At 37.2% G+C, this 12,705-nt stretch overlaps 1 protein-coding gene and 1 long non-coding RNA gene across 2 annotated transcripts; both read left to right on the top strand.

The window, feature by feature from the left end:
- Positions 1 to 1,447: 1,447 nt before the first annotated feature.
- LOC113764649 (calcium-binding protein CP1) lies at positions 1,448 to 2,588 on the top strand. Its single transcript, XM_027308619.1, has one exon. It carries the CDS (start codon positions 1,586 to 1,588, stop codon positions 2,108 to 2,110), a length of 525 nt encoding a protein of 174 aa, XP_027164420.1. The 5' UTR covers positions 1,448 to 1,585; the 3' UTR covers positions 2,111 to 2,588.
- Positions 2,589 to 7,064: 4,476 nt separating this feature from the next.
- On the top strand, positions 7,065 to 9,971 carry LOC113764557. The gene is made up of 4 exons (XR_003467645.1): positions 7,065 to 7,156; positions 7,288 to 7,410; positions 9,430 to 9,500; positions 9,589 to 9,971. It is a non-coding gene; the product is annotated as an uncharacterized LOC113764557 (long non-coding RNA).
- The last annotated feature ends 2,734 nt before the right edge of the window (positions 9,972 to 12,705 follow it).

Genomic DNA, 12,705 nt, shown 5'->3' with positions numbered 1-12,705 from the left:
GTTGAAAGAGATGATAAATTGCAGTTTTTTTTGTGAAATTATGTTGTTATCTATTATTATTGGGTTAGAGGAGTTTTAATTGGAATGAAATTGGTAATTGGAGAGGTATTAATTGGAGTGAGAAGTTATGTGACGGGAGGAGTATTAATTGGAGAGGTATTCTTATTTGATGAAAACATAGACATGATGTATTTTATGAAATAAATAAAATATAAAATGCTAAAAAAATGGAATTGAGAGAGGGAAGGTACGTGGAAACTTGTTGCTAAAAACCCCTTTTCAAATTTATATAGATATAGATATGAATGAGTTAGATAGTTGTCATTACAGACAAAACAAAAAAAAAAACTGTAAAATTTCAAAACTATGGCCACTTGGGGCATTGGTCACCTCAAATAATTTAAATTTTGTAGAGTGGGAGGTCAAAGTTCAAATATTGCCTTCTATCATTTTGCCACTAACCCTCTAAATAGGATAGAGTAGAAACGGAAGTTCCTCCAATTAGGTTCCTAGAACAAAAGTACAAATCCGACCAGCCAATTGCTGGCTTGTGTTCTACAGCTACCATCTAGTAATAATTCCAAAAGCAAAAAGTTGTGATTCTAGACCTCTATCAGAAACAATCGGAGATTTTTTGGGCCTATCAAGTCCTCTCGGTTGTTAATTGACTTGTCTTTGGCAAATTGGCTACTCAAGGAGAATTAAAAATCTGTTTCAAACCTCACCCCCTACTATTAAAAAGATTTGAAAGTAAATATCAGAGCACTCATTTAGTCTCAATAGGATTGCATCGCCTCTATGATAGAATAGACGTTACCAATTGGAGAAAAAAGAATTATCTGTTAATTTGAAAAAGGGCGTGTCACATTTAGTTTTTCATTTTCTTAAGGAGTGTCACATTAGTTTATAACATTTATATGAAAGGGTTTCTCGAATGAGTGTACTTTTAATATACATACATCATATTTAGCGTATCATATAAATGTACACGCTCATAATTGTTATATACTTATTCCGATTAACCTTACTTCTTTTCAAAAATTTGAGATCGAACTAATCTTAACTAGTGACCCTATTTGAAATTATCGAGAATCACTACCATAGGTATTGAAAAATCACAATCATATAGGTATTTAGAAAGCTCTCTCTCTGGCTTACAACTCACGAAGGAGAGGCTGAAGGCCCCTTGCCCCCTTCGAAAAGTACTTGCCAATTTTGCAACACAAAACGCGCTACCTTGGAAGAACCTAGAACAATGAGTCAATCAATAACCACAAGCTTTCAAGGCCAAAAGATTCATGACGTCATCACATACGCATCTGATCCAATCATTTTGTAAGTAGTAGCAGCGGGCGTCCTAGCTTGTTTGACACGGCCCATGGGGCTGGATATGGGCCCCCAAAGCACCGGAAGTCCCGCTATAAATAGGAGGGTGGGGTGGGGGTGGGGAAGGGAACCAAGTCCACCCAGCCTACCAAGAATCGATTGACACAACGTTGCGATCCTCCCAGCAAGCATACGAATCGAATCCAATTAGTTAGTTCTCTCCTTGTTTCGTGGGGCTAAAGAATTCCATTCCACCAAAATGTGTCCAACAGGAAGTGTTTTGGCTGCTCAGGAGAGGGGAAGAAGATCAAATTTACGTTCAGCATTCGATGTTTTAGACGTGGACCACGACGGAAAGATCAGCCGCGATGATCTCCAGGCTTTCTACGGTGGGTATTTGGCTGCCGGGACGTCGGATATTGAAGATGATGTCATAGGATCCATGATCTCCGTGGCCGACGCAAACAAGGACGGTTTCGTGGAGTACGATGAATTCGAGAAGGTTTTGGGGTCCAGAAACAACAACAACAACAGCAGCAGCAGCAGCAAGAAGCAGGAGGAGGAGAATGGAAGAGAGTGGAGTTTGATGGCGGATGTGTTCAGGGCGATGGACAGAGATGGAGATGGGAAGGTGGGGCATCAAGATTTGAAGGATTATCTAACTTGGGCTGGCTTTGGCGTTAATGATGACGATGTCAAGGCCATGATCAGATTGGGCGGAGGCCATGAAAATGGCGGCGGCGGCGTTTCTTATGAAGGTCTTCTCAAGATTTTGGCCATCTGAATCATATGCAAGAAAGAAAAAGTTCAAATGTGCAAGGAGGAAGAGTTTTGACGATGACGACAACGTTAGATAAAATTAGGAGTCCAGGACAACTAGCTATTAGCCAAGCCAAAATGTCTCTTGATTTCCTTTAAAAAAAAAAAAAAAAAAAAATTTCTTGGGTCCTGTACTTATAAAAATATTAAAGGAAAAATCGTTTGCTGCTTATTCAAGTTCTAGCAGGTGTTAATCTCAATTGGATCGGTTGGGACGCTCTTTTTCAAGAATTCAAGAATCCCGTTGTTCCATTCCAGTTGAATGCTGCTGCTGATTAGTGATTACAGCTGTGTTGGAAGAGTATCACCTCTCTTCCCATATTTTGTTTTGGCTTTACATTTGCTGAAGCTGCAATTGATTCTGGCTTCTGGCTGCTGCTCGTACTTCTTATCTTTTAACAACTGAGTATTTTTATGTGGTGGTTCATGAATTATTATGTCCATTTCTGTTTTGCTTGAACGCAAATTCCAGTCTTCCATATCCTTGAGACATGAAGCATCAAACCTTTTGACCATGCATACAAATTAGAATATGCCAACAAATGTTTTAATCGTGGAGGGGATCGCTCAGTCGCTGTCTCAATAGGATAACAACAGTTATTGCCACACACACACACACATATATATATATATACAAAGATATACAGACAGAATTAATTCAGCGTAAATGAGATAAAAAGATAATTAAAAAAATGTATTTGTTAGAAAATTGTAATCCAAACAACATATGTATGTCTGCAATATAATTTTGGGCCAAGCCTACTGAATTTACCAGATCCAGACTTGATAAAATTCGGACCACCTCTCTGTCTCTCACACATAACACATTGTCACACAATCGAAAACTGAACATGGAGATGAAACTGCCGTTTTCTGAATTTTTTTTTCTCCAATCGTAGAATGTTTACAAAGAGGGAAAAGAATCAGATGCAAAATTGTATGAATACTGAAGAGTAAAATGTCAGGAAGATCTAAAGGAAAAGGAAAATGTTAATATACTACTGTTTCCGAAGATGCTCATGTTTAGATTTCCGAGATGAAACTAACTTAAAATCATTTTCATATTTCCTCTTCTGGTTTTAATTAGGTACGATTTGGCTTAATAGCAGCTTTTTGAATGCTTTCTTTTAATTTTCGGATGCAAAGCCCTTATAAATAGCATATCTATCGACATTGACTATTGCTACTATACAATTGACAAGCGCTTTGATCGAAGTAATTCTGCTCCTCATTGCTCTGTATTTTCCCCCCCTTTCCTTCGTGGAAAAGTGATATAATTCGTGCTATTCAGAGTGAAATTATGGGAATACAGTATTAAGTAGGAGTTTACAGCCAGTCACTATTTAAGTAATGACTTGAAAGTAGGAGTGAACATTGATCGGTTAATCGGTAATTCAGTTAAAACTAAATTGGTTAAAAATGGTGTTTGCCATTTTGTACTTCCCACCGGAATCAACAATATTCGCTGAATTGAAATCAGAAATCAGTTTTGAAATCGGTTAATCGATTTAGTCAATTTCAAAATTTGATTAAAAATATCAATTTTCACCATGCACTTCAAAAACCAATAAACCCTCCTGTTTTACATAAGAAGTCAGCTTTACAAATTTACAAGCCACCAGTTTCCAACAAGGCAACAATTTCCATCACCATCCTCTTTAATTAATTGAAAAGAAATAAGAATACAATTCATTGAATGAAATTCAAGAAATGAAAAAGGAAAAAGATAGCATATGAATATGATGATGGTTCGGCACAACACATAAAAAAGTAAGAGCTTTCGACTATGTCATATAGAATATATGTATTTATATAAGATAGTTTTTTTTTTTTAAAAAAAAAAGAAGGAAAAATTGAATTTAATTTTCGGTCAAAATCAAAATCGACAACTCAGAATCACATCTGACTAATTAACCGCTTTGAAATCAATTTCACCAAAATCGATTCACCAATTTTAATTAAATTCGGGGAAATTCGGTTAACCGAATTGTTCCTCGCCCCTACTTGAAAGTGCAACTATACAGCTAAAATGAAATTAAAACTGCTGGGAGAAAAAATAATAATGTTGTACTTCAGAATATTGTCTGCCTGCGATGATCTTGCTGTTCGGAAACTGATGGGGCATATCTCCCGCCGGTGCCATGTGTGAAAAGATTAACTTGTTTTTACATGGCAAGATAATCCATCAGATGAATGCATAGTAGAAGGAAATCCATCTAAAGTAAATGCCTGTAATTGTTCTTAATTATTTGCTCAGAGATTGGTACAACATTTCAATGCCGTGTTTGGGCACAACAATAAGGGGTTAAAATGCATGCATGCCTTCTTAATTAAGCACTACGTATGTGGCAGCTTCTTTCGCTCTACCTGTGTTTAGCAGATTCAATGAAAGGTTAATGTTTCTTGAAGCCACGCCAAAGAACAGTTATGTATACCCAATAGCAAGTACTAGTGGTTAGCCCGCAGTGGGTAGCTCGACTGGTTCCGGTCGCCTGTCTTTACAGCAATGTCCAAGTTGACACTCACTTGCTACCGTTGCTGGACATCTTTGGGGCGAGCTGTATCTAGCTTGGAGGGATTAGTCCGGGTGATTCCGAGATACCCCTCCAGACCGTAAAAAAAAAAGTACTAGTGGTTAAAATATGTTGGAATTGCTGAACTTACTTGAAACCTAGCATGTTATTAAGATACATAATTCTTGAATTCACAAGGTTTGTAAAGACGTAAATCTGCAACTGAAAAATACAAGGAGTGAGGCGACTATTAACAGAAAGTTAAACTGATGATCTCCACATAACTCGAGAGAATATATAATTAGGAAATACAACATATAAATCAACTTGGGTAGATTACATGTATATGACACGCATGTAGCATGTATAAAAGCCAAGATCATGGAAACACAAGACAATCAATCACAGATGAAACACAAATCTAAAACTCGATCTTAACATGATCAAAAGATCATGTCCATGTACAGGCCACAACTTACAGAGCTACGACGCATGGTATAACTGCCAAACATGCATGCATTATATCTCACGTTTATAATTATAAGGCCGAGCACCATTATATATATATATATATATTTTGGTCTGCACGGCTGTTGACGACCATATATAGTATCACCATATATGCATCTATAGCGTCTTAGAGGTTGCGGTGAGGTGTGTTAACGTTGTTGTTCGAGGTGGAGGGTTGGTGTTTATCATCTGGGAAATAGCGGTGGGAGGATGTGCCTGAATCTTCTCCATCGTCATTTTCATTTAATTCACTATAAGCAGCTGTAGCAACCTTGTCATTGGGACCAATACTCGTGACCTTTCTGCCAAGAAGATTTGCATCATTCAATAGCAGGGGAAAAACCCTTTTGGCACTGCCTTGAAAAGATCCCAAGATCAATACCGAGGCAACAAAGAGACTGATTGAGATCTTCATGATTGATCAACCTGAGGAAGAAAGACACAAAAAGGTTTTAGTAATACTAACAATCCCAGCAAAATAGTAAGGTTTGGCGAAATTTTGGTGTTTAAAGTAATTAAGGAGATGGAGTTAGTTAGTACACACCTAGCTACTTTTATTCTTCAAACTTGTGTGGAAGAATGCAGCTCGAAAGGTTGGATTATATAGTAGTATAATTCACTGTGCTTAGGGTTAACTAGTTGGTGCGTAAAATTAAAGTGCAAGCACTAGTGAAAAAGGATTCATTGGAGGATTCACAATGCTTTAACTCGATTGGAGGAGGCTGCAGCCACCGAAGAAGTAATCATGATTACAATTCCTATTTCAAGAACTTTTGAAGCTGATTTTCCTTTAATATGATGACTAATCTCACATGTGCTCCCTCATCAGGGTTAAAACTTTAGTGCTTGCTCAACAAAGAAATGTCCCCTTTTGCCTAACAGTTAAACCGCTGACCACTCTAATTAATCATTGATCATTGGGGTTAATTAACTTTAGCATTTGAAAGATATTCTGGTGATAAAGTAAACTTTCAAGCTTATCTGAGTTATACATGTTTTTTTTTTAAATTAATTAACCATGAAGTACGAGATATTATGGCTCTTAACTTGGAAAACATCTCAAACATTTTACTAATTAAGTCTGCACCCTTCTTTCTGTATTGTTATAGCACCGCTGTTTGTTGATGCACTATTCCAATTAAATTCTGCGCTAATATCTTTGCCTGCCACACCACATGTGAGACGGCTTTCTATAAGTTGTTGCGAGGACCCTTATTCTCAACAGGGATCATTACAGGCTTCACTTGAAGAGTTACTATGGTTATTATATACTTGTTGCATTATTTGGTATACAATCACATTAGGTTGGTGTACTCTTGAAAAAAATAATATACATGAATAAAATATTTCACATATATTTAGTACAATATTATAATGTAGGGGCACATTAAAAAATTTAAATCACACACGTTAACCGGCAAATCGCATAAAATACAACCCAGTCCCTTAAATTTAATACCTCCATTGAATGTCAACACAGACATGGAAAGGAAAAAAGAATTATGTTTTTTTTTTTGGGGGTGGGGGGGGGGGGTGGGTTAGCTTTTCAAGTTGTGAAAAGAAAATGATATCTATTAATTTTTTTTAAAAAATTTTGAGAATTATAATTTTAAAAGATTTAGGCCATCTGGCATTTTTGAATTTCTCTTGTGCTTTTTTACTCTTTTTTAATATTTACCTAGAAACTTCATTAACAATTGTTCAGGTATTACACACGAAGGGCGATGGGGATGAAACTGATCACTTGGACAAATGCAAATCTGGCCTACTTAAATTACTAGATCTGCTCCCTTTGTGGAGGTTGGCCCATTATAGCCCCCACCTTCGGCGCCTATAAATTCCCATCCCCACATTTGAAAATTCAACTCTTTACCGCCGAAACAGCTCCTGATCAAACGCGCGAAGACGAAAGGCTATCAGTATCAACTTCTAACTTCTCAGAAGGATCACTCAACTCGCCGATCCAAAATGTCTGCGATCAAAACAAGGTACCGAATGTTTCCAATTGCTAATAAAAAACTATAATCTCTCTCGAGCTAAACGTTGTCTCCGTTCACAGAGGTGGAATTATTGATTCATTTACCGAATTCTTTTAAATTATTATTAGATTTTCTCGCAGAATGGGAAGTAGAGCTTGATTTCTGAATTTCCGGCCTTCCTTTTTGAATTGATGAGAGACACGAACGATGTCGCTTCCATCACCGGGAGCTCCGACGAGGATCTTCTCGCTGAATCAGCTGAGGTGATTTGAAACTCTCACTGTTCGAGCTATGAATTTTTGCAATTGTCTCTCCAATATGTTATAGCTTTGGTTCAATTGCAGTTTTTGAACATTTTGTTTTGACTTTTCAAGTGCTATACTTTGACATAGAGACTAATTCTCTCTATTAAATGAAAAAGGGCAAAAAAAAACAGAGAGATAAAAATTGAACAGAAAAGAAGATTGTTTGATTCTGCTTTGCAATACGCTCTCGCTCTTTTTTATTTTTATTTTTTACTTCTTGGTGATTGGAAGTAATATGTTTATGCACTTTTGGAGAAAAGTTCTGGCACTAATTTTGTGGATTGTTTCTGAAATTATGTACCGTTCAATTATATTAATTTCAGTGGTAAAAACACGTTCTTTTATTTGTGATCTGGAAAGGTCTACCAGTAGAGCCTCGAGACAGTAATACAGCATGTAAAAAATAATTGTGTAGTCGTTTGATTCACAATTTGTATGCCTTAATATTCTATATTTGTTTTCTCAATTTGTGCTGATGATCTTGCTGTTGAAAAGTAAAGTTATTTCTGCTATTTTCAGAGGAACGTTATGGTAATAAAGTTCTAGTAATTTGCTCTTATGACTTAATGGGTTTTGGAATTCATATAGTTAAATACTTAGTACGTTGTGCAGAACTTCTCCAAACACTGCATTCGCTGACTAGTGCTTTCTTTAGTTAGTAAGTTTTTTTTCCCCTTGATTCTGTCTTGTCTATTAGGTTCTCTTGCATAGGGATTTCTTGGTATAACTTGCGATAGCAGACCTGTGAAAGAATCATTACTTATTTTAGAGAGCTTGCACGATTGTTGATGGAACTATTTTACTTGTTTAGACTCAGCTAGCTGATTTTAGATATTTTACTGGCACCCAATAGAAGTGATTCAACAGTCCGGCAACCTCACTTGCATTGGATATTGTTGCTTCATCTGACCTCTCCCCTCTGTCATCAATGACTGTTTCTGAAGAGAGAAAAGATCCCATAGCATCAACTAATCATTCTAGAATTATGGAATCAGAAACTATGAAGTTGAGTTTTGTTGAGGCAGAGTAAGTAGCGAAACATCAGAGGGGAGCTCAACTTCAGATCATAAATGCAAGAGGACAGGATTTTCATTCTAAGAGTGTTTTGGATGCTTTGTTGAATCTCATTGTTGATTCGATTGCCTGAGGAGGACCAGTTCAATGAATTTATGACCACAAAAGATAATTTTGCGGTTCTGAGCTTCTTGCTATGGATCCGTGTTGTCGGTGCATTTTTCTTCCTCTTCTCTGGCAGCCAACACTCATTCAGTGGAGCGATACCAAGCTGAATATTGCCTTCCAGTTGATTAACAGATGAACTTTAGCTCCTCATATTTCTTCTGTCCTTATTTCTCTGAGTGGATGCTGCTGACAACTGAATGTTCTTTGGCCTGGACATGCTTTAGGCTTTAGTTTGTGCTTAACAGCTATGATAATTGAGGGACTTAATAGCTGTGGAATGATCAGGTCAAGCATATTCCTGGATTTAAGTTGGTTCGATTGTGTTGTTGGTTGAATTACACTAGATGAAACACATTTCTCTTGTGCAGCGAGTGGGACTTGCTTCAGGCTTAAGAATTTGACCTGGTTATTCTTGAATCTACATATGCTTCCTTGCAGAAAAGTCGTAAATATAGGTCTTATGCAGAAGAAGATAGTACACCATGAACTAATGTTACTTTGGTTGAATTCACCCTTCTTGTCGGCATGAGCACTTCCAACAACAATCTTTAGCTAAATAATTTGGTATCCTTTTCCTATTGTTTATCTTTGCAGTTATCACTTGATACTGGATTCCTGTGTAAACTAATAAGAGGAGACTATCACACAGTATTGTGCTTGTGCCAAAGGAAATACTGTCCTGTTATCCAGCCTATTGTGACGAAAGGAAATACTGTCTTGTTATGTTTTCACTTGGCGGAAATTTGTGTCCTTGTGGTATTTTTTAAGCTAATTACTGTTGACTCTTCCAATCAGATAATACGCGGCAAGTTGATTGAGAGGTTCACCAACTCATCCTTTACGACAACTTCATTTCTCCCACTGAGGTATTTCCCATGGATTCGTCTTGAACTTGGAAAAGCGCTTCTTTGGAGACTGAATTTCGCTCTCACTCATTCACTATGTATTTTGCAGGAACTGGCAACCCCATCAAAAGCTACGGCCAAGCGATCACGCTTCAATTGGCCAAGTATTCTCAAGTTCGTGTAAATAAAGATCCTGTCATGAAAGGTATGTAACTTCTGGCATTCGGGTCAGAGTTGAAGTTCTAAGCTTCTGAATTTCGTAGTCATTGCATTGATTGCTATTTGGGTGGCAAATGGGCTGGTTTGTACTTCGGAGGTGTTCCACCCGGTCCTTCGTCCTATATAGACTTGCATCATTTCATCCTGAAGATTACTATATCGAAACTTGGATGGACACAATAAGGCGCAAAGATATGGAGGTTCAACTTGCTGTTTCCTGTTCAATGGGATCGATGAATTGTCTGTAAGTCCATGTTTTAGGTGGTTTTCATGTTGAGGTCCTATTAGACCATCTCTAATCAATTACTAGTACTTATCCAAATCGATTATGCAGTGTGTTCTGCGTGGACATCCCGTCTGGTAGAATAGGCCTCGTGAATTCAAGTTCTTCCTCATTTGGTATGCAGCCTAAAAACAAGCAGTAGGACCTAACGAAATGGCTAGGAAAAATTTTAGGCATAATCGCCAACCGTCTGAACCGACGAGATTGACTTTGTTGCATCTGTAGGATAGGGAAGTGGGTAGCTGAGGAAAAGGAAAAACTTCTTTGAGTGGCTGCTAATTAAACCAATTATCTCTGTTCTTTCGACCCCAAGTGTAAATGAAAGAATAAGTTCTATCAAAAGCATATTTCATTAGCCCGAGATTACTAAGATAAAAGTACAAAATTCCCATAAAGAAATTAGGTGAGTGTTGATTAGTGGTGATAAGGGGATTAAAATAGACTTTGTAGCAGTCTTGCAATAAAAAATTGCAAGGAAGGATTGGCTTGTTGAATCGGGACACATGTTAAGATATAATGCAGCAAGACAATTGAAAAGGCTTCTCGTTTCGATCAGCAATCAATAGCCTGAGAGAGCATCGTTGACTGTCTTATCATTTGGTTGCAACTTTAGTGATTAACTAATTTATCCTCCTGTAAGATAATCGTTGTAAAAAATGTTCGATATTCTCTTCAAGAGTTCTTAATTGCCCCGCAAGGCTAGATGAGTAAGAGTCTGTTTTGATAATTTGACTACACAAACCTTTCTAAGTTTCGTTTAGCAGCCCGTTGCGCATAGGAGCAGGTAGGAACTCAGTTCAAAATTCCACCTACAAATCTTCCCTTAGAATATTTTAATTAATAGTAGTTAAATGGATCCTCTGATCACCAAAGGGAGTTGCTTGAGTTCTAGGCGCCCACTAATACACTCTACAGAGAAAAGAAAAATGGCAAGGAAAAGGCTAGGCCTGGGCCGCAGGGGCAGGGATGACCGTGTTTTGCCTCTTTTCACATTTTTTTTTCCAAAATCTGCAGTATAATTTTGCCTCTTTTCGCTTGAAAGCATGATTTGATGTAATCATATATAGTTTATCGAAAATGTTGCTGACTACTGAGTTTTGCATCACATAATTGGTTTTCAACTTTATGGCTTTATGTAGGGAATATGTCTTTTACTTTTCACATGCAGAACAATTGTGTGCGGTATCCAATTGTAAAGAAACATAGTTTACATTTATTTGTAACTATGAAAATACGAATCCTTCTGCACTAATACATCCACACTAGGACTCTTACTTTGGTCATGCTCAATCAAATGCGCTTCCAGCATTGCTCTGATCATGAATTATGCGCTCCTTGGGTCTTCAGCCAATGTAGGGCTCATACTTAAGACGGAAGTCAAGGATTACTTTTTTTTTTATAAGTGGAAGATCTTGAATTCAGAGGATTATTTACTTACAATTTTTTCTACCTTACCTTCCAACCCAACCTTCTTCTCAGTCAAAAATTACTTGAATACAGCATCTTCAAAGATACTCAATTTGACAGTCAATAATTTATTCAATTTGACATGTTATACAGATGTTTGTCATTTTACCCGAAACACTCTCAAACTTATTTTGCAATTGTACAGTTGTACTAAGAAAGAGGAGTACAATTTTTTGATGCCAAATTTGGCATATATCAACTGGTACCGTGATTTTCATATCAATACTTTGCTTAGCTTTTTGACCACTACAAAGGCAATGCTACCTCAGCTCATTGGTACTAGTCTTACATAAAGCGATAGTAGTTGAAAAGTTGTACAAGCACTAATATGAGTACTGTGGTGCTTGTTGGTGTACATCAAATTTAGCATTTCAGAATTACTGAGGGAATGGATCTACATAATTTGCAATTTTTTCTAAGCCCTTTAGTGCAGTGGCATATAAAGAAGAAATTACTAGAAATTTATTACACATTATAACTTGTACACGTTTGTTTAGCTCGTCCCTCATGAAATAGATGTGTCGGTGAAGTTAGTTGCATTTTACATGGTTATGGAGTTGAGAGTGAAAGAGCTGAGCTAAGCTTTGGATCCCGTCGATTAAAAATACTAGTTGGCCGCAGTAATTCATGGATTATTACTTGATTATCCAAAATGATACTGCTACCTGGGCCTCGGATACATACAGCCATGGTTTGAAGAGGCATCAGTCTGTGATACATTGCACCCATTAGACCAATTGGCGACGCTGACTTGCTGTGTCAGGAAGGCTAAGAAAAATAGAGATCCGAACCAATGAATAGAGATTAAGCTTGTCTGACTTAAATATCCTCAACTGTTTACCTTGTGGTCTATTATAATATAACTAACTCTACAAGAAAAAAAAAAAAAACTACCAAATGACTGAGAATATGTATGTTTCCCCCGGGCCTCCTGTTGTTTAAGCTAGTTTCCCAACATTATACCTCGAGCACACTAGAAAATGCTATGGAGCATTAACAACTAAGGATGGGAGCCAATTTCCAATTGAATCATCACTCTAATATAGCTCAACAGAAGATATTGCTAGATTCGTCCGATTCAGGCTCAAGATAGACGCTCTTCACTGTTTAATGTTGTCTAATAATGGGGGAACAAAATGTCTCTGGCACATCATATTGCTCAGAATTGAGGTCTCTATCTATTTGTTTCTTTTTTTTGATTCAAACTTGACACTGATTACGAATTGATGTTAATACACATGGGACAATGATTGTGGT

The sequence above is a fragment of the Coffea eugenioides genome, chromosome 3 (genome assembly GCF_003713205.1).
Source record: "Coffea eugenioides isolate CCC68of chromosome 3, Ceug_1.0, whole genome shotgun sequence".
Taxonomy (NCBI): Eukaryota; Viridiplantae; Streptophyta; class Magnoliopsida; order Gentianales; family Rubiaceae; genus Coffea; species Coffea eugenioides.
The sequence above is the reverse complement of the archived record's forward strand: the minus strand, read 5'-3'. Positions and strand labels throughout refer to the sequence as shown.

Coding starts and splice junctions, on each gene's coding strand:
- LOC113764649 (XM_027308619.1), top strand. CDS start 1,586: ATGTGTCCAACAGGAAGTGTTTTGGCTGCTCAGGAGAGGGGAAGAAGA.